The sequence below is a fragment of the Macrotis lagotis genome, chromosome 2, assembly GCF_037893015.1.
Source record: "Macrotis lagotis isolate mMagLag1 chromosome 2, bilby.v1.9.chrom.fasta, whole genome shotgun sequence".
In the NCBI taxonomy this organism is placed as follows: domain Eukaryota; kingdom Metazoa; phylum Chordata; class Mammalia; order Peramelemorphia; family Peramelidae; genus Macrotis; species Macrotis lagotis.
Genome location: NC_133659.1, coordinates 65,629,403 through 65,653,996, shown reverse-complemented (window position 1 = coordinate 65,653,996; position 24,594 = coordinate 65,629,403). Strand labels below are relative to the sequence as shown.

Genomic DNA, 24,594 nt, shown 5'->3' with positions numbered 1-24,594 from the left:
AAATACTAGTTCTGACATTTACTCCAAATCACCCTGGGAGGAAAGTGCTACTAATATCTTCATTTCATAGTTGAGGAAACTGAGGTAGAGAGGAGGTATGTGACCTGCCCAAGGTCACACAGCTAGTAAGAGTCTGAGGGAAGAATTTGAATTCAGGTCTTCCTGACTTCAGGTCCAGTGGTCCTTGACAACTGGTGGCAAAGTAGCTAGGGCAACTGGACAACACCCTTTGGTTTCTGTTGCCAAATATGGAATTGCAGATTATCAAAGGAATCAGAATGCCTTATTGATCTATTATACGAGAAGGGAGACATAAGGAGGCCAACTTATCTTTCCACATAATATTCCTATTTATGAGAAGAAAACAGTAAAATTTTAAGTGTTCTTTTTTTCTTATGGTCTGAATTGGACTTTTAAGTTTGACTCTCTTTTAGGGTTATTTCCTTTCACCTTCGGATTGAGTCTATTCACTTGGGTTCTTCATTGGGATGAGTAGGCAGGTTATTAATTTTTTAAGCACTCAAAAAATATTTGTAGCAACATTTCTTTATTTTTCATTATATCAAGGAACTGAGAATGAAGTAGATGCCCATTGACTAGGGAATGGTCAGATATCTTTCTTCCTATTCCCCACCCCTCCCCTAGCATCTGGTGCTTTCCCCCTCTAAAGTGTATGTACTTTTTATGTATAACTACATATGATGAATTTGAGTTTCATGAAGATTTTCCCCCACTGCCCCCCTTTCTTTATATGTTCACTGACAGGAATTTTGTCAATTGACTGAAAGTGGACCCATGTTTTACAACTACTTTCAACAGGGTTGAAACAAATTTTGGAGGGAACAAATTTGAGGGAAATCCTGCCTTCACACTGCCATCTTGGCTCCACCCCCAGGGTTGAAACAAGAAAGCAGACTGCCCCTTCCCCATCCCTTCAATAAAATTGAGTTCATTGGCCTTAGAATCTCTCTCAACCCTCTCATATGAGTATCTGATTTTCAGTTTATCAACTTCCAAAATTGTCTGTCATTTATGTAGGGCAAAGTGAGCAGAAATGAGATACCCAATTTACATCATAATAACATTATAGAGAAAAACAAGCTCAAAAGACTTTAGAACTTTAATTATTGAAATGATAAGCTGAGTCTAAATGAATAAGGATGAAAAGATCACTTACCTCCTCCAAGACAAGGAATGAATGAAATAAAATGATGAAATTGAAGTACATTTTTAAAAAATAGCTTAATATGGGGATTTGTTTTGCTTGGCTACATAGTTATGTCTTTTTTTAATTTAATTTTTTTCAATTACATGCAAAGGTAGTTTTCAACATTTATCCACTTGCAAGCTTATGAGTTTCACATTTTTCTACCACTCTCACTTTTCTCTTCTCTCACCATGGCAGCAAACAATCCAGTATAAGTTGTACAGATACAGTCATGTTTAACTTATTTCTATATTTTCCATGTGAAAGAAGAATTAGAACAAAAGCAGAAAAAAACACGATAAAGGAAAAACATTAAAGAAAATTTTAAAAATGAGCATAGTATGCTTTGTTCTGCATTCAGACTCCATAGATTTGGAGGGAGTTTTTTGGATGTGAATGTCATTTTCCATAGTAGGTCTCTTAGGATTGTTTTTGATCATTGAACAGCTGAGGGGAGCTGCTTTCATCATAGTTGATCCATCTCACAATGGTGCCATTGTGTACAATGCTCTCCTGGTTCTGCTGAATTCACTCAGCATCAGTTCATGCAAGTCCTTCCACACTTTTCTAAAGTCTGGCTGCTCTTGATTTCTTATAGAACAATGGTACTGCATAACATTTATCTACCAAAATTTGTTCAGTCATTCTCCAATTGATGGGCATCTCCTCAATCTCCAATTCTTTGCCTCTACAAAAAGAACTGCTATAAGTAGGCTTATACATGTGAGACTTTCCCCAATTTTTAATGATCTCTTTGGGATAGAGCTAGTAGTGGATTGCTGGAGCAAATGGTATGCACAATTTTATTGACCTTTGGGTGCAGTTGGAAATTTCTCATCAGAATGGTTGGCTAAGCTTACAAGTCCACATCTTAAGGGAATTTTAGAATTGCTCAGTGGGGGTTAGTGAGTTAATTTAAATGTGCTACTTGAAAAATAATGAATATATTTTTTAAGAGAATTATCTGGTTGGGGGGCAGTCTGAGAGGTTGTGACTTCCTTAGGGTCATGCAGCTATATTTTTCAAAGGAGGTAACTGAACTCAGGTCTTTTATGATTCTGAGTAAGGTTTTTCATCTGCGATGGTAAAATGACTCCTCTAAGTATCTGGTTCATCAAGGTTTTACCATAGTTAGTTCCCAGTCTTACAATACCTTGGGTACTCTTTCTCCTCACAAAGTTATCAGAACCAATGGTCCCATTATAAGTCTTCAACTTACCTTTTGTTATTCATAAAATCCATGAGGGGGATTTGCAGGTGCTTTGGAGCATCCAGAATAATCATTTTTCTTGTTGGTTTTATAAAATGGGGAAGGTCTTTATATCTTGAGTCCTGCTGTTATAATTATAATATTAATTAAGAACCACTATAGCAAACTTGAGCTTTATCTTCTACTCTAGTTATTCTACATATGTTCTGAATACATGTACTAGAACCAACTAGAAGCCCTTGAGACAGCCTCAATACGTAGAACCACAGGGGCCTGTTTTCCATCTGACCAAGTTTTGTACCAAGTTTTGGAGTTCAAAGCTTTTGAGTGTTATTAACCAGAGGATCCAAAGGAAGACAAGTTGTGTTCAGTATTTAATTCACACAATAATAGAATATAGAATGTCTTAGAAATCTAAGATCTTGAAAGTTTAAATAATTAAAATTACACAATTTGTTGGTAGAAGATGCAGGATTGGAACCCAAATCTCTTGACTCTCATCCCAAGTTCTTTCCCATAGACTAAGCTGGGATAAAGGTCAGTGTGAGTTTGAGTGATGGGTGGAATATGTGACAACCAACAGGCAGATTCCCCCGCCCCCCCATCCCCAAAAATCAGGAGAGCCACTCCATCAGCTGGAAAGTAATCTTTTAATAACCATCAGGAGAGGGTTATGCCTCCATCCCCTAGAACTGCTGAAAAAAAGTCCATGGTGGGCTATCATGACCAAAGGATCATGATTTCACTATGTCAGAAAGAACAGAACAGAACAGAACTGGCACAAGATTTGTAAGTTAGGTCTTCTTATTCCCTGAGGTTCTCCAAGGTTCTGGAAGACATTCTTGTTTGGATACTAGGAAGGAGCAGGAAGGGTCCCAGAATTTTTATTACTGGGTCTTCTTTCGGATCAATTTAAGAAGGAGAAATGAGAGTTGGGTTGAATTAGAGTAGACTATTTAAATAAATAACAGCTCAGTGTGATCCCTGCTGACTCACCATAGGTGCTTTCAAGAAGCAGGAGGGGGATGGCTAGGTGATGTAGTGGTTAGAGCACCCACCCTGGAGTCAGAGTACCTGAGTTCAAATCTGTCCTCAGACACTTAATAATTATCTAGCTGTGTGGCCTTGGGAAAGCCACTTAATCCCATTTGCCTTGCAAAAAAACCTAGGGAAAAAAAGCAGGAGAGGAAATCTTGAGAAAGCAAGCATCTGCTTTTGTCCCAAGGTTGGACCTTGGAGGAGTATATATTGAAAGCAGAAACAAATTATGTAAGGGAGAAGTCTAGTCTTAAAAATCACATAGGCTCTGTACACTTCCACGGGTGAACATTAGATTACGCACTGGTACTGGGCATATTTCAGTGGTATAGGGAGCACCCAAATGTGGAAAAATTCTTTAATCAACTTGGCACTTTCTTGGAATTTATAGTTTTAGAGAGTTGTTTACCTAGGATCCAATAGTTCCTATGTGTCAAAGGCAGGACTTTCTGTCTTTGAGAAAGGCTAACACTATACCACAGGGATATGGCTTTTTATTGGTGGCATAATTTTAAATTTAAATAAAAAATTTAAATTTAAATTTAAAGATGCCATTTTGCAAAGCTTCTCCCTCGGCCCCCCCCCCCCCCCCATCTTCCTTCTTCTCCATGACCTGAAAGATCCTGACCAGGAACTTTGTGAAACTCCCTAGTTCAATGAAATATCTTGCTTTTTAACCCTTACCTTTTCTTGGAGGGCCAGTTTTCCTGTCCTTCTCAGGCAATCTGTGCAAAGGGGGTAATGCTTAATGAATTTCGGGTTGTTCTTCTGATAAACTTGTGCTAACTACAGAGAGAAAGAGACCAACTATTAGGAAGGAAGGCAAGGTAGGAAGAAAGAAGGCTGGCTGGATAGGAAGGGACAGAGACAAAGTGACTGAAAGCAGGTCATATGAGCCTGGATCTAGCATTGGAAGAGATCTTAGAAGCCACCTGGTACAATATTCTCATTTTATAGAGGTAACTGAAGGCCATGATTTATCTATGGTCACACACCTAATGAGCATTAGAAAGAAGATTTGAATCCAGGTCTCCTAGCTTCACTGAAATACTCTAGGAATTGTCATTACCTGTCATTCTCCCAGATGTGGACCCTTTAGCTCTTAGCTACCCAGCAAGATGGAAAGTTAATGAAACATAAAAAAACCCCAAGTAAATAAGTAAATGGGTGAATGAATAAAGGAATAAATAAGAAATCAACAGCAGAATAGATTGCTATCTAGCTTTAAACTATTGTTGCTGTATAAGCACTCCTTTAACTCTTTATCAACCCAAACTTCACCTCATGTGGCACTAACCCTGATCTTTTCCTGCAGTACTAAAATGACCAGCCCACCTTTGCCCTATTCTCTGTTCCCTAAGAATTACCTTAGAGGTCTTAGGGTTTAGAACTATGACCTGGAGGTCTTAGAGATCATTTCATTTAATCTACTTGATTTAGAGATGAGGAAATAGTGGCACAGAGAAAGGAAAAATTATTGTCCAAGATCACAAAAGTGGATTCTTTTCTTCCCAGGTCCTCTAACTCTATCTCTGCTCTTGCCATTATGGTGTTGGAGCAGAGGTGGAATGGGCCTGGGCATGGTGCTGGAAGTTGGGAGGGTTTTTTACAAGGGGGATGAGTGCCCTGGATTAGGGACATGGCCCTATCAGGTAGCAGGATTGTGTGTGTGTGTGTGTGTGTGTGTGTGTGTGTGTGTGTGTTTGTTTCTTTGCCTCTTTAAATATTGAAGGCACATATTCCATGGAGGTTGGAAAAAATTAAAATTTGAGGAGAGGGGAAAGACCAATGGCACTGCTTTATAAGCAACTCTGGGCCAAGGTTTGACTGAGAAGGCAATCAAAATACATGATCAAAAAAAAGCTCTGAAAAACCCCTTTCCTCTGTTAATTATCTCTACTATATCCTCTATATTTCTTGTTTATTTTTTACATATTGTCTCCCACATTACAATGCAAGCTCCTTGGAGAAAAGGACCTTTCCCCCTTTCTTTGTATACCCAGGACTCAACAAAGTCCTAACAGCATAGTAGAGATTTTCTAAATACTTCCTTAGTCTCCTGAGTTCATTGATTTGTCTCATCTCCTCCATTCACACTAAAGATGGGTTAGTTGGTTGGGATTTGTGAACATTAGGATCACAGACATAAAGGTGAAAGGAGTCTGATGTTAGACCAAGGGTAGGGAACCTTTTTTTTCTGCTAAGGGCCATTTGGATACTTATAAAATCATTCACCTGCTATATTTAGTCAAACATTTAATTAATCCCTAAAGGCTCCTAGATTTATTGAATTTTGAGTCCTACCTGCAGTTGCTGTGGCAATACCAGACCCTGGGCCATATAAGGCAGGATGTTCCTCACCCTGTTTAAACCAAGAGTGTTCATGGTTTGCCTAAAGTCCCATAGGAAGTGAGGGTAACAAGTAAGAATTTGAAATCTATGACTCCAAATCCAGCTATTTTCTCACTGTACCACTGTCTGTTGTAGATGGAATAAATAATGATTACAAGACTGAAAATGTTGAGTATTTTAGAATCAATGTAATTCAAGCATCCCCTGCTTGAACCACTCTTATATGTTGGTGGATTTGTTCCTGAGTGAAGGATTCTTCAACCAAATAAGATCAAGCTTTCCTGAGACCTTACTCTAGAAGGCCAGAGATAAGTGGGGTAAACATGTTTCATCATTGGTGTTCTGGAATCCTGGCTGGTTATTTCATTTATCAGAGTTTTCAGAATGGTTACTTCTTTCCCTGTTGATGTTATGGAAGAAATGGTTCTCCTGATTCCGTTCACTTTACTCTAAAGAATTCCCAGGTATCTCTGAAACCATCTCTTCACTTTTTTTTTAAATCCCCCCCCCCCCCGCCCCAGCTACATGGAAAAACAAGTTTCAACATTTATTTCCAAAACTTTGAGTTCCAAATTCTCTCCCTTCCTCCCACCCCACTTCCCTCATTGAGAAAGTCAATTACTTGGTGCAGGTTAAAAATTCAAAGCCATGAAAAGCATTACTACAATAGTCATGTTGTATAAGTAAATGTAACCCCCTCCCCAAAAGAAAGCGATACTTCAAGAAAAATAAAGTGAGGGAAGAAGTATGCTTCAGACACCATAAGATCTTTCTTTGGGATAAATAGCATTTTTTTTTATCATAAGTCCATCAGAGAAATTGCTTCAATATTTTTTCCCACAGTTGCTACTGCTAGCTGTATTTCCCTCTATCCTATATTCCCACCCAGTCCAATAATTTTTAAATGATCTCTACTGGATCTGTTTTCCAGGTTAGTTATTTTTCCAATGAAATATTTCATATTTTTTCTGGTTTTCCTTCTTTTGGTTTTGTTTATTGTTTCTTGATTTCTCACAGAGTTATTGGCTTCCCACAGCTCTATTCTACATTTGAAGGAATTATTTTCTTCAGAGATTTTTTGTATCTCCTTTGCTATCTGGCCAATTCTGTTTTATAAGGAATTCTTCTCATTGGCCTTTTGCACTGCTTTTTCCCTTTGACTTATACTGGTTTTTAAGCTGTTATTTTATGCACCACACTGCTGACTTGGTTTTCGTGATCTTTCCACATTACTCTCATTTCTCTTCCCAATTTTTCTTCTATTTCCCTTACTTGATTTTCAAAATCTTTTTTGAGCTCTTCCATAGCCAGAGACAAATTTATATTTTTCTTGGAGGCTTTGGTTTCAGAAGCTTTAACTTCATTTTGTTTTGGGTGTATATTCAGATCCTCCATAGGACTAAAGTAATTTTCTATGGTTGTATTTTTTTTTCTTCTGTTGTTTGCTTATTTCCCCCATCCTATGATTTGATTTTAACTCTTTGTTGGGGTGGGGCTCTGCTTCCAGGATGGAGGGATTTTGCAGCTGTTTTCAGGGACACCATTCAGGGACCTGAAAGTTCTCAATTCCTGCAGGGTAATTGAGACTGCTCTCTGGCCTATGCTCTGATCTGTGGATGACCACAAGCATGCCTTTCTGCCCTGGAACTGAGAGAAGAATCCCTGTTCCACTATGGCAGTAAAGCTCCTTTTTCCTGAAACTGGGGCCTCAGACTGTGACCTGGATCTGAGTATTGGCAAAGCCTCAGAGTCCTGCTTGTGGATAGCATTCTCCCCCACTCCCCCTGACCATTTGTGAGCTGAGTGCTCTGGAAGCTGCTACCAGGGGCTCTGCTTCCCACACATCTTCCAAGTTGTCCTGGGCTGGAAGATTGTTTCACTCAGTTTTTTGGTGGGTCCTGCCCCTCCAGAATTTGGTTAGAGTCATTATTTAAAAGTATTTGAAGTGGTCTGGGGGAGAGCTTTCAGGAGTTCCTGCAGTCACTCGACCATCTTAGCTCTGCCCCATCTCTTCATTTCTTAAAGAACAATCACATTCTGTTACATTCATGTGCCATAATTCATTTGACCATTTCCCATCTGATGGAAACCCCCTTTATTTCCAGTTCTTGGCCACCACAAAAAAGGATGCTATAAATATTTTTGTACATTCAGGACACTTTTCTCAATCTCTAATCTCTTCAGATAGTTAATGTCTTTCAAACCAGTGATACCACATGGGGCACTTTTAATAAAGTTCGTTCTCTCTCTCTCTCTCTCTCTCTCTCTCTCTCTCTCTCTCTCTTTCTCTCTCTCTCCACCCCCCTCTGTTACTGTCTATCGCTTTCTCTCTCTCTCTCTCTCTCTCTCTCTCTCTCTCTCTCTCTCTCTGTTTCTGTCATCTCTAGTCCCAAAGAGTAGCAAATCTGGACTGGTTTATTTTTGTGTGGGATAGGTGGAGGTGAAGATGGTTTTCATTTCCTGTGAGGTAATTATGAGTAACTGAGTTGCTCAAAGGCTAGGCAGTTTCACATGTTCTATACAATCTCAGTTTTGCAATGAGTCCCCCTCCATCCATCTTGACAGGATCTTGCCTCTTTTGATCTGAAGTGAGGAGCTAGGAAATTCTCTGCTTCTCCCTGAAATGAGGGCTTCTTCTTCCATTGCATTCCTCTTTTACTTTAATTATTGAATCATTGACTAGGGGAAGGTCTGGACCAATAAACTGTTGTAATATTAGTGGCCCAAGGATCTTGTTCTTTTGAATCAAAGAGTCAGAGCCAAGAGTTAGTATAACCTCACTCCTCAAATACCAGCTACAAGAGAGAGGAACCTGCTTGTCTGGCCTCTATATGTGTCAAATGTCATTGACTAAACCAGAGGAAAACAAAAGTCTGCTCTCCTGGTTCCACAGACAGAAACTTCTTGCTGTGTCTCCATACCCCAAAACTAACAAGGTCACCATAACCTGGGCTGGCAGTGTTAACAAATATTCTTTGAGTGAAAGAGTCACTTGTAACTAAAGTTAGAAGACCTACATTCAAATACCATCCATGATGTTTATGACCTGTTGAGACCTTGGACAAGTCACCTAGTCTTAATTTCTTCATCTGTAAAATGAAAAGTTCAGGCAAGGAGATTAGATAACCTCTGGGGTCCAGCTCTAGATCCATGATCCTCTGAGAATACACTCACACCTGTTTACATAACAAGCTAAAACTAATGCAACAGAAACTAAAGACATCATTTGCTTCCATTTTCCTGGCACTTCTCTCCTACCCTCCTACACACAACAGAACTTCATAGATGATCTTTCATGGTTGAAAAATGTGTAACCTTGCAACCAATTCTGGTGAAGCTCCTCTTCAAGTGTAGTGAGACGGATCTTTGAACAAATAACACAGAATCTATCCCTGGGCCTCTATGTGAATATTCTCCAGATTGGATCTGCCCAGAGGTTCTGTTTGGCTTCTGAGAAAGGGCTTCTGCCCTTTTTCCATCATGCATTTTGGAAGGAAAAGAACCATAGGTATATATTTTTGTTCTCTCTCATTATTTCTCAGGAATTATCATACACAAATCTGGTATTTGAAATCGAGACTCCTAGATTAGTTTCTTTATTCTGTTCTGCTCTGCATATATCTCTGAGTGACCTCTCTGAGTTTTGCTTATTTATTTATGACTAATTTAGAAGTGTAATGAATCAGGGGGCAGCTAGGTGGTGCAGTGGATAGAGGACCTGAGTTCAAATTTGGCCTCAGACATTTAATAATTACCTAGCCATGTGGCCTTGGGCAAGCCACTTAACCCCATTGCCTTGCAAAAACTTAAAAAAAAAAAGTGCAACAAATCCATGCCTGTTACAAACAAGTTAAAGGTCATAGATAATAGTCAACAATTATATAGGACTTAGGATTTCCAAAGCATTTTACATATTTTTTAAAATAATTGAAAACAAAGAGTTTTTTAAAAAAGAAAAGAAGAAAATGTTTTGAATACATTATTTCATTTGCTCCTCAAAACAACCTAGAGAGAGCAAAATCTCTCTATGTTTGCAGCAATGTGGTGAAGCAGATACTACTGTGCAACAGAGAGCTTGTTTGTTGATTTTCATATTTGTCCATTAAATGACCTTTCCATGACCTGCTCCATCTTCCCCACTATCCTTCTTTCTCAGTTTCTATCTGATCCCCCTTGATCTGCTGGATGCCATTCTACCCACCAGAAAAACAATCATTCCCCAAGGCTCATGGAGGAGAGCTTCTAAGGGCAGCAGGTGGTACAGTGGATGGAGCACTAGCTCTGGAATCAGGAAGACCTGAGTTCAAATTTGACCTCAGACACTTGATTACCTAGTTGTGTGACCTTGGGGAAGTCACTTAATGCCACTGTCTTGCAAAAACCAAAGAGAGAGAAAGAGAGAGTAAGAGAGAGAGAGAGCGAGCTTTCAATAGTACTTCATTTAACAAGGCAGATATGAGCCAATGAAAGTGTCTCCCAGTAATTCTGCAAGCTGTTTTGGGATGCCAAAGGGAACTAGGTCAGTCTTACTAAGTGCGTGGTGGCAGGACTTTTATATCTGACTTCAAGCCCACATTGCAGGGCTGAGTTTCCACTCTATTGTGGTCTCACAGCTGCCTTGGCAAGTCCTAGTGAGTGGGGTGGGTGGGAAAAGAACCACAAAAACAAACCAATAACCCCACCAGTCAGAGGGAATCTCACTCTGTTAAGATAAACCACAACATCTCTCCTTAAAGAAAAATCAACTTGCTTGCCCAAGGTCATACAGCTAGGCAATTAAGTGTCTGAGGTCAAATTTGAACTCAGGTCCTCCCGACTCCAGGGCCGGTGCTCTATCTACTGTACCACCTAGCCCCCCTTTTAATGACTTCTTATCTTCTATCTAGGCCCCCCCAAAATGAAAACTCTGCTCAGTCAACTTATGTAAGGATTTACAAACAATAAACTTTTTTTTAAGACTGGGTCTCCTGTTTATGTTTATGTTTTTGTTTTTTTAAAACATTTTTTAGCTTAGTCTGAAAGTGCAGTACTACTCATACCAATACTGATCTGAATACATGCTGCTCCAATTTTACTCCTCCTTAGGCAACCTAATAGTCCCCTACTCCTTGGATTCAACATTTTGATTCCAGATTTATTGTAGATACCCAATCAGCATGACATAGCTCAAACTCCCAAGCTTAAGAGATTTGCCATTCTCAGTCTTCCTGGTAGTTGTAACTACAGGCATCACACCTCACCTGTAATACACGCAAAAATTATCCTTCTCATTTCTGATAACTTGAAAGGAGATACATGACACACAAACAATAATAGAATAGAATATCCAAGAAGCTGTCCTGTGGCAAATCCAAGTGTGGCAACAGAAAATTGGTAGGTGAAGAAATGTTTTAAGAATGAATGGCCAGGGGGTGCAGCTAGGTGGTACAGTAGATAGAGCACCGGCCCTGGAGTCAGGAGTACCTGAGTTCAAATCTCAGTCTCAGACACTTAATAATTACCTAGCTGTGTGGTCTTGGGCAAGCCACTTAACCCCATTTGCCTTGCAAAACCCTAAAAAAAAAAAAAAAAGAATGAATGGCCAGAAGCTAAATACCTCCTGGTATAGTTAAGAGATTGCTGCATTGGAGTCAGAGAATGTGGGTTTGCATGTTGGATCTATCACTTCATACTTGTGTGACTTTGAGGCAAGTACTTTATCTTCTCTGGGTCTTATTTCCCACATCTATAAAATGAGGGACTGCATTAGATGCCATAGAAGATCCCTTCCAAAATTCCTCTGGAGTCTAAGTATTTTCTGTTTATGATATTCACCATTTGGCTGTTAGATATCAATTCTGTTCAGAAATCAGTGACTTGTATGATAAACCTTTTCGAATTGTGAGTGTTCCCAAAGTTACAAATGCATCATTCTTTATAAAAGAGGATAAAAAGAATGTTCTAACAAGCCACTGCTGTTCAGTTTCACTTTGAAATGAATGGCTGCATCTCTTGGGGTCAGGATTCTGTTAAATAGAAGCTGTCACTCCTTACTTCCAGGGCAACTGTGAAGGGGAAACTCTAAGATAAAGCTGGACCCTGAAAGATGTAGGCAGGATAAAGTCTAGCAGGCCCAACAGGAATGAGAAACCCCTTGGGATTTACTGATGAACCCTCACTCCCAGCTAGTGTCTAAGCAGAGAAGTAAAAGCCAGCTACCCAATGAAGGGTAGACCAGGGTAATTATTATTATTATCCTTCTCTTAAATATGATGTTTAGCAGATTAAGTGATTTATTTAAGAGTTCAAGACTCGGTTCCACCATTTATTCATTATATTATTCAATTCAATTCAATAAGCATTTATTAAACATTGATTTCCTAGGAATTATGAAATCAAAAATAAAACAACCCCTCAAAAACCTTACATTCGATTTCTTTCTATTTTTTGGGGGGGGAGCAGTAAGTTGTTGTTCAGTTGTTTCAGTTATGTCCAGTTTCTCACAAGGTATTCTTAAGATATTTTTGGCAAAGATACTGGAGTGGTCTGCTATTTTCTTCTCCAGCTCATTTTTCAGATGAGGAAACTGAGGCAAACAGGGTTAAGTGACTTGCCCAGGGTTGCACAACTAGTGTCAAAAGGCTGGATTTGAACTCAGGAGTTTCTTCAATTATGAAATGGAGATAATATCTCTTCTGCCTAACTCAGGCTTTTGTGAAGAAGATTAAATGAGATAAAGCATGAGAAACAATTGAAAACAAGAGGGTATTCTGGAACTAGAAAAAAGACTTCAGAATAAGTGTATCCCGGGGTTCAGAATACTAGAATATATAAAGCAGTGGGGAAAACACACAAATATGCACATGTGGATAAAAATGCAAAGATATGATAGTATTAATTGTGTAGAACAAGATGAGAACCACTACTCTCCCTCCTGGTGACACTAATCTCTCTTGTACTCTCTCCCTCCCAGGTTCTCTAGCTCCCTCTCTTTTGTCCAGGTGCTTTCCCTCCTTACAGTCCAACCTCTGTTTTGCTCTCAGCTCTTTTTTCTCCTAAGTCAAGAGTATCAAGATGACTCCATCGCTGCGGGGCAGGCATGCAGGAAGTCATCCAAGCAGGTGTTTTCTTTATGAGGAGGTATTTGGGAGGAGGAGGAGACAGGAAAGCAGTCTTCTATGACTCTGACATCATGGGAATCTGCCCTGCCTCCTTAGGGGAAGTCATCCAACTGAGCCTCTGTTGGCCCACATCTGCAGTTTTCTCCATTCCTGCCCAATTCACTTAGGAGCTAGATGGGAGGAAAGGGGTTGGATAAGAGAGAAGGCAAGTGACAAACTCTGCATCCTGTAGGGGTTCCAAGAACTGCCATTTGGGCTGATATTATTAGGAAATTTGAGTACCTTATTGGAGATATCTGTCATCTGAAGCACGTTAGGCAGTATCATATCCTTCTTGGTGTCCACATTGATGGGAAAGGTGGTCTGAGGCCTGAGTATTCAAGAGCAGAGAAAGTTAACCCCCCCACACACAACCCCACTCACTCAGCCACCCAATTACCAGTCCCTTCTTGTCTGATTTACAGGAAGGTCCAAGAGATTTTGTCCCCCCTTAACATATTACTCTCGGATGATAAGGAAGAGAATGAGAACAGCTATGTTCTTTTCAAATCATCACAGTCCTTTTGTCCTCTTTCTTTTAAGGAGTGTAAAACCTTCTAGGAATCAGGAATACAATCTTGAAGATAATACAGTTAAAAGGTATTTTTTCCCTTATATACAAGTTAGGAACAAAAATTTCTAAAGAGCAGATTATTAAATCGGTGAAATGTTGGCTTTCCAATAGGACTTTGAACTGACCTAGTCCATTCCCCTCATTTTGCAGCTGAGGATCCTGAGGCACAGAAGTAAAATGATTTTTCTAGGGTCAGAAAGGTGTCTGTTAACAGAGATAGGGTTCTCAACCTGCCTTTCTGAAGCCAAATACTCTTTTCAGGGCAAACACGTCATACTATTCATGTGTTTCTGTTTTCCCAAAGGGAATGAAATCATCTATAAATATAATTCTTAAGACAAGTTGTATAGAGGATAGTCTTGCTAAGATGGAAAAGGCTTCCTATAAGAAGCAGTTTTCTCATCAGCAAAATGAAGATAATAATAATAGTAATACCTACCTCCCAGGGCTGTTGAGAGGATAAAATGAGATCCCATTTGCAAAGCACTTTGCCAAACATAAAGCTCTATAAAAGTTATTATTACTATTGCTACTGTTATTATCATTATTATAAATGAGATTGGGACCAGAGTAACCCACAAAGCAATTTCAGAATGGAGGGGTTAGCATCCAGTTTGGAAGGAGCACCCGTATTGGTCATACCATGGCTCTTTTAAGTGCTGACTAAATCCAGTGACTCCCTCTCATTCATCCCATCTTTCTGCTTTTTCCCTCTCTCTTTCTAAATGTTGATCCCTGTACACCAAAGCAAGTTGTCCATTTCTATCTACCAGGTTTTCTTCACCTCTCCCCCTTGGTTCTTTGAATGACAACTATTTACTTAAGAGGATAGAAATGGAAGACCCTAGTTCAATGTTCTTCCCAGTCTGGACGGCCAGTTCACTGCCCCCCTTTGCCATTCTGATATGGTGTAAGATGTATTTATGTGTGTATGTAGGTTGTGTGCATACATATGTTTGCAAATATATGTACTGTATGAATATATGTATTTATCATGCATATATAAAGATACATATTACATTATAACTTGACAGTAGTGAGCTGGTACTGAGTGATTTTCTTTGGGCTCATTACCTAGTTTGCTCCTGGCATCAAATAAGTGGAAAATTTGGATGGGAATAATAATAGCTTTGCCAAGAACATTTTTTTTCTCTAAGTGGGATAAGGTTTCATTGTGCATTGTTCACTTAAAACAAAAGCATGTAAAAGGAGAATGTCTTAGTGTACATACAACATTTGTCTTTCTCCTCTCTTTTTCAAAGGATATGGGGAGGTGGGAAAGGAGATGGGAGAAACTGTTTAACATCTGGGTCTAACAGCCTCTCCTTTCTGCATGGGGACAGGTGAGAACTTTGACCCAATCCCTTGATTCCTAGGAGCTGCAAACCAAGTCTAATCAGACCAGTCCAAGATTCTTTCACTCTAGAATAAACACAGCAAAGTGAGGTCTTTTGATATCGTCTGCCCATTTTGGATCAACCACGCGAATCATTCTAACAAGAAAATGCACCACAGGGACACAAATGAGAGGTCATGGGTAGGCTTAGCTCCAGGGACATACAAATAGATTATGTTTTTCCTCCTTCACACATTACTTTCAAAATTCGATCTCAAGTTGTTTTCACAAATTTTGAGACTTCAAGTAAGTACATTTAACGAAGTTTAAGTTGTTTCCCCTTTACTGATTTGTTTAGTTTGCTTGACAATAGCTGTGTAGCATTTGGACTCAGAAGATGGAATGCCACCAAGAGGCTTGGAACAGGCAAGACCACAAACATCTGCAAATCTAATGTTACTCTTTTATACCATTAAACTACAATAACCTCCCTAGCATCTCCAGAATTGAATACAAAATCTCCAGTTTGACATTCAAAGCCCTTCAAAACCTAGCCCAGTGCTACTTTTTCAGTCTTCCTTACACTTATTCTCCACTGGCATTCTCTAATTCCGGATAACTGGCCTCCTTTCTATTCCATGAATGAGAAACTCCATTTCTCAGCCGCAGGCATTTTCTCAGGCTGTCCTGGATGACTGGAATGCTATCCCTCATCTCCACCTACTGGCTTCTCTGGCTTCCTTCAAGTCCCAGTTAAAATTCCATCTTCTACAAAGTTTCCCCAACTCTTCTCCATTCTAGTGCCTTCTTTTGGTCATTATTTCCAGTTTATCTTGTATGTAGCTTGTTGTATATGTTTGCTTGTCTTCCCCATTAGACTGCAAGTTCTAAGAGAATAGGGACAACTTTTGCTTTTTTTTGTTTCACCTAGTGTCTGATCATGATGGGTACTTTAAAATGCTTATTAACTCTTGGACTGAAATGTTTTTCATCTCCTGAAAGCTTAGAGCACTTCACTGCTGAGCAACCAATCATATTTAGGGAATTCTTAAGCAACTTTTTCTCCCCTTGGCACTAGTGGGGAAAGAAGAGGGGCCTCACCTTCCATTTTCCCTTGATCTCTCGTTTGGTACAGTTTGTTCTGGACCACAGGAAGAAGCCGGTCTTCCAGAGTTGGTGGCTTTTGTGCTGTTGGAACACTAAAGAACTACATATTGTCCTTGCTTTTGTTTTTTTTTTTGTTTCATCCCCAATTTTTTAAATTTAATGATCTGTCTTATGTGCTAACATCCCTCCCTAAAAATGTTTAACAACCCTTAGTGTTTCTTTGTTCAATATTTAATACTATATTGCAAAATTAAAGGATTTTTTTTCCCTTTTAAATCTTAGGAGACAGAGAATAATAGAAAGAGCTGAGAGAGTTGTTATAGATCATTTAACCAATGTCTCCCTTTGATAAATGAGGCAACTGAATCTTATGATTCCAAAAGTTTTTCAGTTTCCAGAATACTTTGGCACTTGGCTCATGAATAGATCCAATTACTCATTAGTTAGACTGCTACCTCACCCCTGCAGCCACATTGTCACTTACACACACACACACACACACACACACACACACACACACACTCCCTCTTCTCCTCTTCATGGTCATCAGCTAGTCAAACATGATCAAATGGGAGAAAAATTTCCCAGATGCTGATGTTGAACTCCAGTCAACTTAAGTCCTTCTGCTTACAAGTGGATCTCTTTGCTTGAAGGAGTATGACTTCTTTATTTGGTTTAATGTTTTTTAGGATTTTTTTTGGGGGGGCTTCTTCATTCTCAAAGAAGACCATGATATTATATAGGTGATGCCTTGACAAGCACGTGAATTGGATATGAGTGAGGGGAGGTTGTTCACCAGCCTCTCTTTCTCCTCCAGAGTCATCTGGGTCCAGTGACCAGATATGAATCAGGATGACAGGAGACAGGATACGATGCAATTAAGGTGAAGTGACTTGCCCAAGGTCACACAGCTAGTAAGAGTCAAAGGTCAGGATGGATTCAAACTCCCGTCTCCTGATTCCAAGGTCACTCCAAGGTCAGTGCTTTATTCACTGTACCATCTAACTTCAAGACGCTGCAAATGTCCCATTTTTTTCAATGTCCCTATTGCCTAATACACTCTACCTAAGGGTCATAACCATTTAGAAGCTTGTCTAAAACCAACCAGTATATGAACACATTTTTAGATGGAGCTACAGAGTAGAAAGGCTTGGGTTTGCACAGTTTTTCTACTTTCTATCCGTATTTTTTGTTATTATTGTTGAGTTGTGTTTAGTTGTGTCAACTCTTCATGAACCCATTTGGGGTTTTCTTGGCAAAGATGCTGGAGGGGTTTGCCATTTCCTTCTTCAGCTCATTTAACAGATGAGTAATTGAGGCAAACAGAGTTAAGTGACTTGTCCAGGGTCACACAGTAAGTATATGAGCCAAATTTTAACTTATGAAGATCTTCTTTACTTCCTGACTCCAAGCCCAGAATTTTATACACTTTGGCAGCTAGCTGCCCAAAGCTGTGCAGCCTTGGTAAGTCTCTTCTTTTAGCCTTACTTTCTGTATCCATAAAGTAGACCTGATGATAGTCATAATTTCTACCAGATTGTTTTAAGGAAAGCACTTTGTAAACCTTAAAATATTATTATCAAGTGAGATGACGCATACATAGTTCTTTGTAAACCATAAAGATGAAGAATCTGAATGCTTCTTATCATTATTATTATTATTATTATTATTATTACTATTATCATTATAATTTTCTGGTAACCTCTGATAAATAAGAATAAACAGAAAAATGAGGAATGCTTTAGTTTAAGCCATAAATTCTTAATGAATCCATTGAAAGTAGGTAACGTGCTCACAAGATATTGGATTTAGATTTGAATCCTAACTGTTACTCATTTCCTGGAACCAAAAACATACTCTCAGGTTTGCAGTTTTCTCATCTACAAAGTTTGGGGGTTAGACTAACACTCTCTAAAACCCCAGTACTAGCTTCTATGATCCAAATGAAAGATTCTGGGGATCCAGAGAGGAGTGAAATGAAAGCAAATAGGTTGGTCTGTGAAAGAATCCATCACGGAGGGAGAAAAAATTGGGGAAATCCTGAACATTGGACATTATTCTTGTTCAGGGTAGACTTGGACAATCTGGAGAGACAATAGCAATACATGAAATACATTTATACCAAGGATGGGAAACTGTTTGTCCACAGACTTTTGATCTGATCAAAAGGACTTTAAGGCAAAAATGTAAAGGTAGAAAGAAAAAAATGTCTAGATAAAACTGTGAACCTAGGTACTGTGGAGGAAATGAAAGTTGACATAAAATAATAATGGTGAAGGACATGGTTATTATCTATAAGAAAAAAAATACCTGGAAATTATCAAGAGCAATACCCTTGATCAGAGATGCTTGATGTGCATGTAGAGTGTGGGTGATGAAATGCTATGACAAGGAAGAATATTCAACTTCTTAGGAATCACAAAGACTGGGAAGGATGGAACTTATGACTGAAATATGACTAAGGAAGACTAACCCTAAAAGAACATATTTGAGAAAAGAAGTAGTAGAATCACACTATGTCAAAAATTATATATGTAGAAATCCATGATCCTAGGAAAAGAAACATGCAGAGCTTTTGGGTGAGGATAAAAGGAGAGAGAATGGAAGTAGTGCTATTATAAGAAAATAATATTGACCTTATGATCAAACATAGCAAATGTCTATTAATTTCAAGGCACAGACTTTAAAACCTGCATGGAAACCACATGAGGAAGACATCTCATTTGCTAAAAGCAAATCAAATAGTGAATTCTTCTAAATCTACAACTATATGCAAAATGTAGTTAAATATTTCCCAATTACATATAAATTTTTAAAAATTTACTTTTAAAATTTTGAGTTTTAAATTTTCACCTTCCCTTTCATCCCTTCAGCACCCCTTGAGATGAGCAATATATCGATTATACATGTGAAATCACACAAAATATATTTCCATATTAGACATGTTGCAAAAAAAAATACACAAGGAGAAGCTAGGTGGCACTGGAGTCTGTAGTACCTCAGTTAAAATCCGACCTCAGACACTTAACAATTACCTAGCTGTGTGGCCTTGGGCAAGCCACTTATCCCCATTTGCCTTGAAAAATAAAAATACACACAAAAAGAACAAGAAAAATCAAGTTTAAAAAGTATGTTTTAAACTGCACTCAGAGTTCATCAATTCTTTCACTGAAGGTAGTATTTTTCATTATGAATTCTTTGGAATTATCTTAGATCATTGTAATGATCAGAATGGCTAAGATGTTCACAGATGATTATCATTATAACAGTCTATTAGTGTGTTCATTGTTCTCCTGGAACTTTGCATCAGCTCATAGAACTTTCTAAGTTTCTCTAAAATCATCCCTCCAGAATTCCATCATAATCATATACCACAACTTCTTTAGCCATTCTCCAGTTGAGGGGGATTCCCTTAACTTCCAGTTCTTTGCCACTACAGAAAGACTTGTTATAAATATGATTGTACAAATAGATCATTTTCTTTTTTCTTTTATCCCTTTGGGATAGATACCTAGTGGTATTGCTTGGTCAAAGGGTATGACATTTTATAGCCCTTTGGATATAGTTCTAAATTATTTTCCAGAATGGTTGGATTAGTCAAATGAGGAATTCTTGACTTGGCTTTTGACCAATATAATCTTCCAGAGGGTAGAAGAAATTACAGTGAGATTGCTTTGAATTTAATTAGAATTAACAAAAGGGAGTTGATTGATGGATATGAGAGGAACCCTGGGAGGAAGTGAACATATATTATCCTAGGTTTTATGATGATTTTCTTACTTCCCATTCTAATTACAGAATTCCACTACTCAAAGACCTTCTCTGCTTCCCCTTGACTACTCTTTAGTCTGACATCCAGGGAATCCAAGTTCCAATTTATTGTTTTAATTTGATAAAGCATTACTACCTCTCATATAATAAGCCTCCCTTCCACATTGTTTGGGTTTTGATGGTTCAGAGTGAATGTAAATAGCAATTGTTTATGTTCTGACCAGAAACTCTACATATCTTCCCTCTCAGATTGATTCTTTTGTGAAGTCAAACTATGACATCTTTTACTCAATTCATACCTAGCCGTAATCACTAAATGGATGTTTCCTCAGACAAACTGAGACTTGGGAAAGACTTAGCTTAAAAGGGTCAGGATCTCCCAGTGCATCAGGGTCATTGGCAGTCATCCTGACCTGTGTCTTGGCACTGGACTCCAAAGACCCTGGAGGAGAGAGTGGGGTCTGATAACTTTGTAAAGCCCTACCTCATTTAAATCCAATTCACTTGCAAGACAAGCCATCACTTTCCTGATATCATCATTGGTCTTCTTCAAGAGCAAAGGATGAACAACAAACAATATTCTGTAGCTAAAGTGAGGGTTTTTTGATTACAGTGAGTGCTTTCTGGATTGTTTGATTGTGACATTCTCAACATTTGGAATGCTTCTATCTCACATCAACAGTGGTTGAAATTCAAGGCCCAAGCTCAAATCCACCCCACCACCACCTCATCAAATCTTTCTAGATAACTCCCAGCCTACAGTGGCTTCTCTTTCAATTGAGTTTATAATCCTTTATTCCTCTCTTCTTCATTTAATATTTTTACCATAATTATTTTTAGGTAATTAAATATGACAGTCCTTCAATTTAAAACTTTATTCAAAGGACTTCATCAAGTCCCAGAGACAAAGGATGGCAGGGAGATCTGTAGCTCAGTAGGACCCTGAACCAGTGCCTACTTTTTCAAGGAGGCAGAGACGTTGTAATTCCCATAGATTTCTTCTAGTTCCTGGATATTTCTTAAAGAGTTGAGAGAACTTTTGTTGGCTCTGCAAGTGAGACTTCTTTCTGTAATGTGTCTCAGTATTGTCTGCCTGTCAATGTAGTGCTCCTTTGCCTAGTACATCGAATTCCAGAAACCAGTGATGTCTTAGTCTCAGTGAGATGTCCTTGGTGGCTGACTGTAATTACCCTCTAGAAATCTGTGTTTCTTTAGTCATGTTTATCTTTCTTTTACATGGGACATTCATAGAATTATAACTATAAATAGTCATCATGTATGTTCTTCTGGTAACCCTTGTTTGAGTCTATAGTATTCAAACCAAATTTTAACTTACTGTTATAATTACCTAATCCAACCATTGAGATAAATCAATGTTTATTCACTCTTACTATTGCCATCAGCTCATAGGTACAATTATTGATAAATAAGTTATCAGTGCATAGTATCTCATATTATCATCTCCATTAGATTGCAAACTTCTTGAAGGTAGGGACCATGTTTCATTTATCTTTTCAGTTTTCCCAGCTCTATGTACACAGTATTGCATAAAGTATAATTTAGTAAGTTTGCTAGAATGAATGCATGAAAAAAAGAGGAAAAAAGTTGGATTTGGCCAAGCAAGTTCCTTAGATTTTTAGGAAGGCAGAACTCAAAGTGTTTAGAGAAAGACTGGCACAAGGCCAGGTAACTCTATAATAGAAGATGGTTCAAGGGGGGAAAAGGAGAATCTCAAGAAAGAGCTGTTATAATCACAAATGATCTCCGGGGGGAAAAGGATGGGGGTAGGGTATCTAAACAAACCCATATAGTTTTTAAAGGAACTTCTCTAGCCAAGTCAATTTCAGAAAGAAAATTTCCAAAAGTTGATAGCAGGAACACTTAAGCAAGGAAGACTATCAAAGAGTCTGTGACATAGACTTGTAAAAGCAGCATTGTGAGTTTGAGTTGAATTGAATCTTATAAGAAATTATAAAGACAACAAGAAAAGGGTTTTTAAGAGCAAGAAGACTAAATCAATTAATTTTTCTGGTCTGGGATGATTACATCTCCAGGGTGCTGAAAGAATCATCAGAGATCTTTGTTGAATGTCTTAATGTTTTAAAAAGGAAGAAGTTATAGTCTGTAAGATTTGTGAGTTTATTGTAGATCAAGACAAAATTTAGAACACATTACTAAGTAGTTGTAAGGAAAGACAGACCTGGTCAAATAAGTACCCTCGATTTTAAGTGGGCAGAGAAGTGTTTAGAGAAAGTGTTCAGAGAAAGTGGTCAGAGAAAGACTGGAATTAAGGCCAGATACTCTAAAAGAGAAGATAACTCAAGAGGAAAGGGAGATTCTCAAGAAAGAGATATGATAATCATTAATAACCTCAAAAAACTAGACAACAATATAGATGAAATTATCTGATTTTCTGAAGACAAGAAGCTGGGAAAGCTAATATATTGAAAGAGAGAATTAGGATTCCTCAGTAGGCTAGCTAGAACAATGATCCATGTCAAATAAAACAAGATTTAGCAAACATAAATGTGAAGTCGAGGTAATGGGGCAAAGTGACTTGAGGACCATATTCAGAGCAGTTAGGAAGACCATGATTCAAACTCTGCCTCTAACACATTTCAGCTTCAAGTGTTTTAGTTCTAACTCAGGATAGAATGTAGAATGTTCCTGATCTGTACATAGGGAAGGGACTTCCTTGCTTAGAATTCTCTATGCAAATTAAATCATAACTATGGAATAAAAATTTGAATTATTTTACTTGTGTTTTTTTAATACAACAAAAATAAAAATGTATTTACAAGTATAAATTGACAGAGGCATGATCAAAAAGACATGAGAAAAAGATCTGACGATTTTAGTTGATTGAGAGTTCAATATAAGTCAACAGTGTGATGTGGTGACCAAACAATATCAAACAAATCAAAAACAAAAAAAATGTAATCTTGAACTATATTAATAGAAGCATAATGTTCAGATGGAGATAATTTCTCTGTACTCTATACATTTTGGCAGTTAGGGGCTGCAGTAAAAGAAGATTGTATTTGGAGACAGGAACATACTTGAATTCAAATGTGGCCTCAGACATTTGTATTAGTTGTATAACCCTGGGCAAGTCACTTGATCTCTGTCAGCCTCAGTTTCTTCATATGTAATATGTGATAATATCACAAGGATTCTAGATTAAATGAGACAATATATGGAAAATGCTTTGCAAACCTTTAAGATCCTTAAAAATATAATAATTATTATGCTTTAAGAGGAATCTTGACAAGCTAGAGCATGTTCAGACTAAGGCAACTGGCATGATAAATGAGAGATGTTTAAAAGCATGTTAAATGAAGAATAATCGAAAGAATGGGGATATTTAACCTGTGAGTAGAGAAAGATTAGAAAAAGGGGTAGGTGGGATGGTAGTTAACCTTAAATATTTGGAGGGCTTTTATATGAAGCTATTAAATTGATTCCATGTGGATCCATAGGGAAGAACTAGTTTAGTGGATGGTAATTTCAAGGAGGCAGATTTTCATATATAAGTATGATATAAGGAAAGGACTTTTTAACAGTAAAAGCTCCCTGACAATGGAATGTTGGGAGCCAGGGTCTCTAAGCTGTTTGACACAGTCTCAACAAGAAGACTCAAGGCAGTCACACTGCCTGATGGAACAACCTTTCCTTCTTCAATATATATAGGGATTTCATGCATACCAATATTTATAGGTTTATTATTGATTACAATATATACTCATTCTCATACTGGAATGACTATAAAGGAAGGATTTCAGAAAAATTCCTTGAATAAAACAGATTGTAAACTCTGTCCAAATTTAACAGGACTTCCTCTCCCTGAGGCATACAAAAAGCTTCAACATTATGAAATCTCTGGAAAACCCAGCACTGGGAATTCCAAGGAGATACCAGAATATATACAGGGAAAACAGATACAAGATGGGTCAGATAGAATTCCAGGGAAATTAATAGTTTTGCCCCCCTTACCATACACAGGAATATATGAAAAAGATGGTGAGAAAATAGTACAGCAGCCTTAGTTTCATGGGAAAGAATAAAAAAGTCACAGAAACTGTGGCTTCTACCAACTAGGCCAGAAAGAAAAATTGGTTATTGTAAGAGTTAATGGATAGGTGGACAAGCATAAAGACCCTTACTACAGACTGTTAAGGAAGTGTATCAAAAAACATTACCTACACAAAAAATATAAAAAACTTTCCATTAAAAGAATTGCTTAATTAATAACCCTAAATGAATTAACAATTATACAATGTAGTAATAAATATGGTAACAGACAGGTTAAGGTCATCATGGTCTGAGTAGGGATAAGAAATTAATTAACTACATGATTAATACTTAAGCTTGTAATCACATGATTAAAACTTGTAACCATATGAACTATATGATTGTTGATGAAAATTGTACACTCTTGTAACCAAGGAAATGATCTTAGCTTGCTTGCTTGAAACATACATGATTCTGAGACTATAAAAATAAATCCAAGCAGCTGACAGTAGGTCAACCTGCTCCTGCCTATACCCACTTGTTGACTCAACTCATTTCACCGATTCTATCCCTCCTGTCAAGTTCCAAGAACCCCTGGGAGGCTGGACCCCGGCAATGGAAAGCTTTGGCTTCCTCCCTCAGAATGGCTGTCTCATTTTGCAGGGAGTTCCCTGTCTCTGGAGATATTCAACCAGAAGCTAGACATTAATTTACTAGTTATATTTTAGAAGGGATTAGTGCATCTCCCTGGGGGATATTAAATTCTCTTTCAATTCTACTATTCTACATTTCTGGGATTCAATGACACCATTGATATCACCACAATCCCACAAAGTGCCATGATGCTTT

At 38.1% G+C, this 24,594-nt stretch overlaps 1 protein-coding gene across 2 annotated transcripts in view; it reads right to left on the bottom strand.

The window, feature by feature from the left end:
* C2H1orf105 (chromosome 2 C1orf105 homolog) overlaps positions 1 to 24,594 on the bottom strand; it is a 46,991-nt gene that overhangs the window by 6,075 nt on the left and 16,322 nt on the right. Inside the window, exons 3-5 of one of the 2 annotated variants that reach the window (XM_074222033.1) lie at positions 13,190 to 13,277; positions 4,140 to 4,241; positions 2,427 to 2,539 (exon numbers count right to left, since the gene is read on the bottom strand). In XM_074222033.1, the coding sequence (XP_074078134.1) occupies positions 2,427 to 2,539; positions 4,140 to 4,241; positions 13,190 to 13,277 (303 nt within the window). Of the gene's footprint in view, positions 1 to 2,426; positions 2,543 to 4,139; positions 4,242 to 13,189; positions 13,278 to 24,594 lie in introns of both variants that reach the window. The other variant, XM_074222032.1, reaches the window with a different exon arrangement.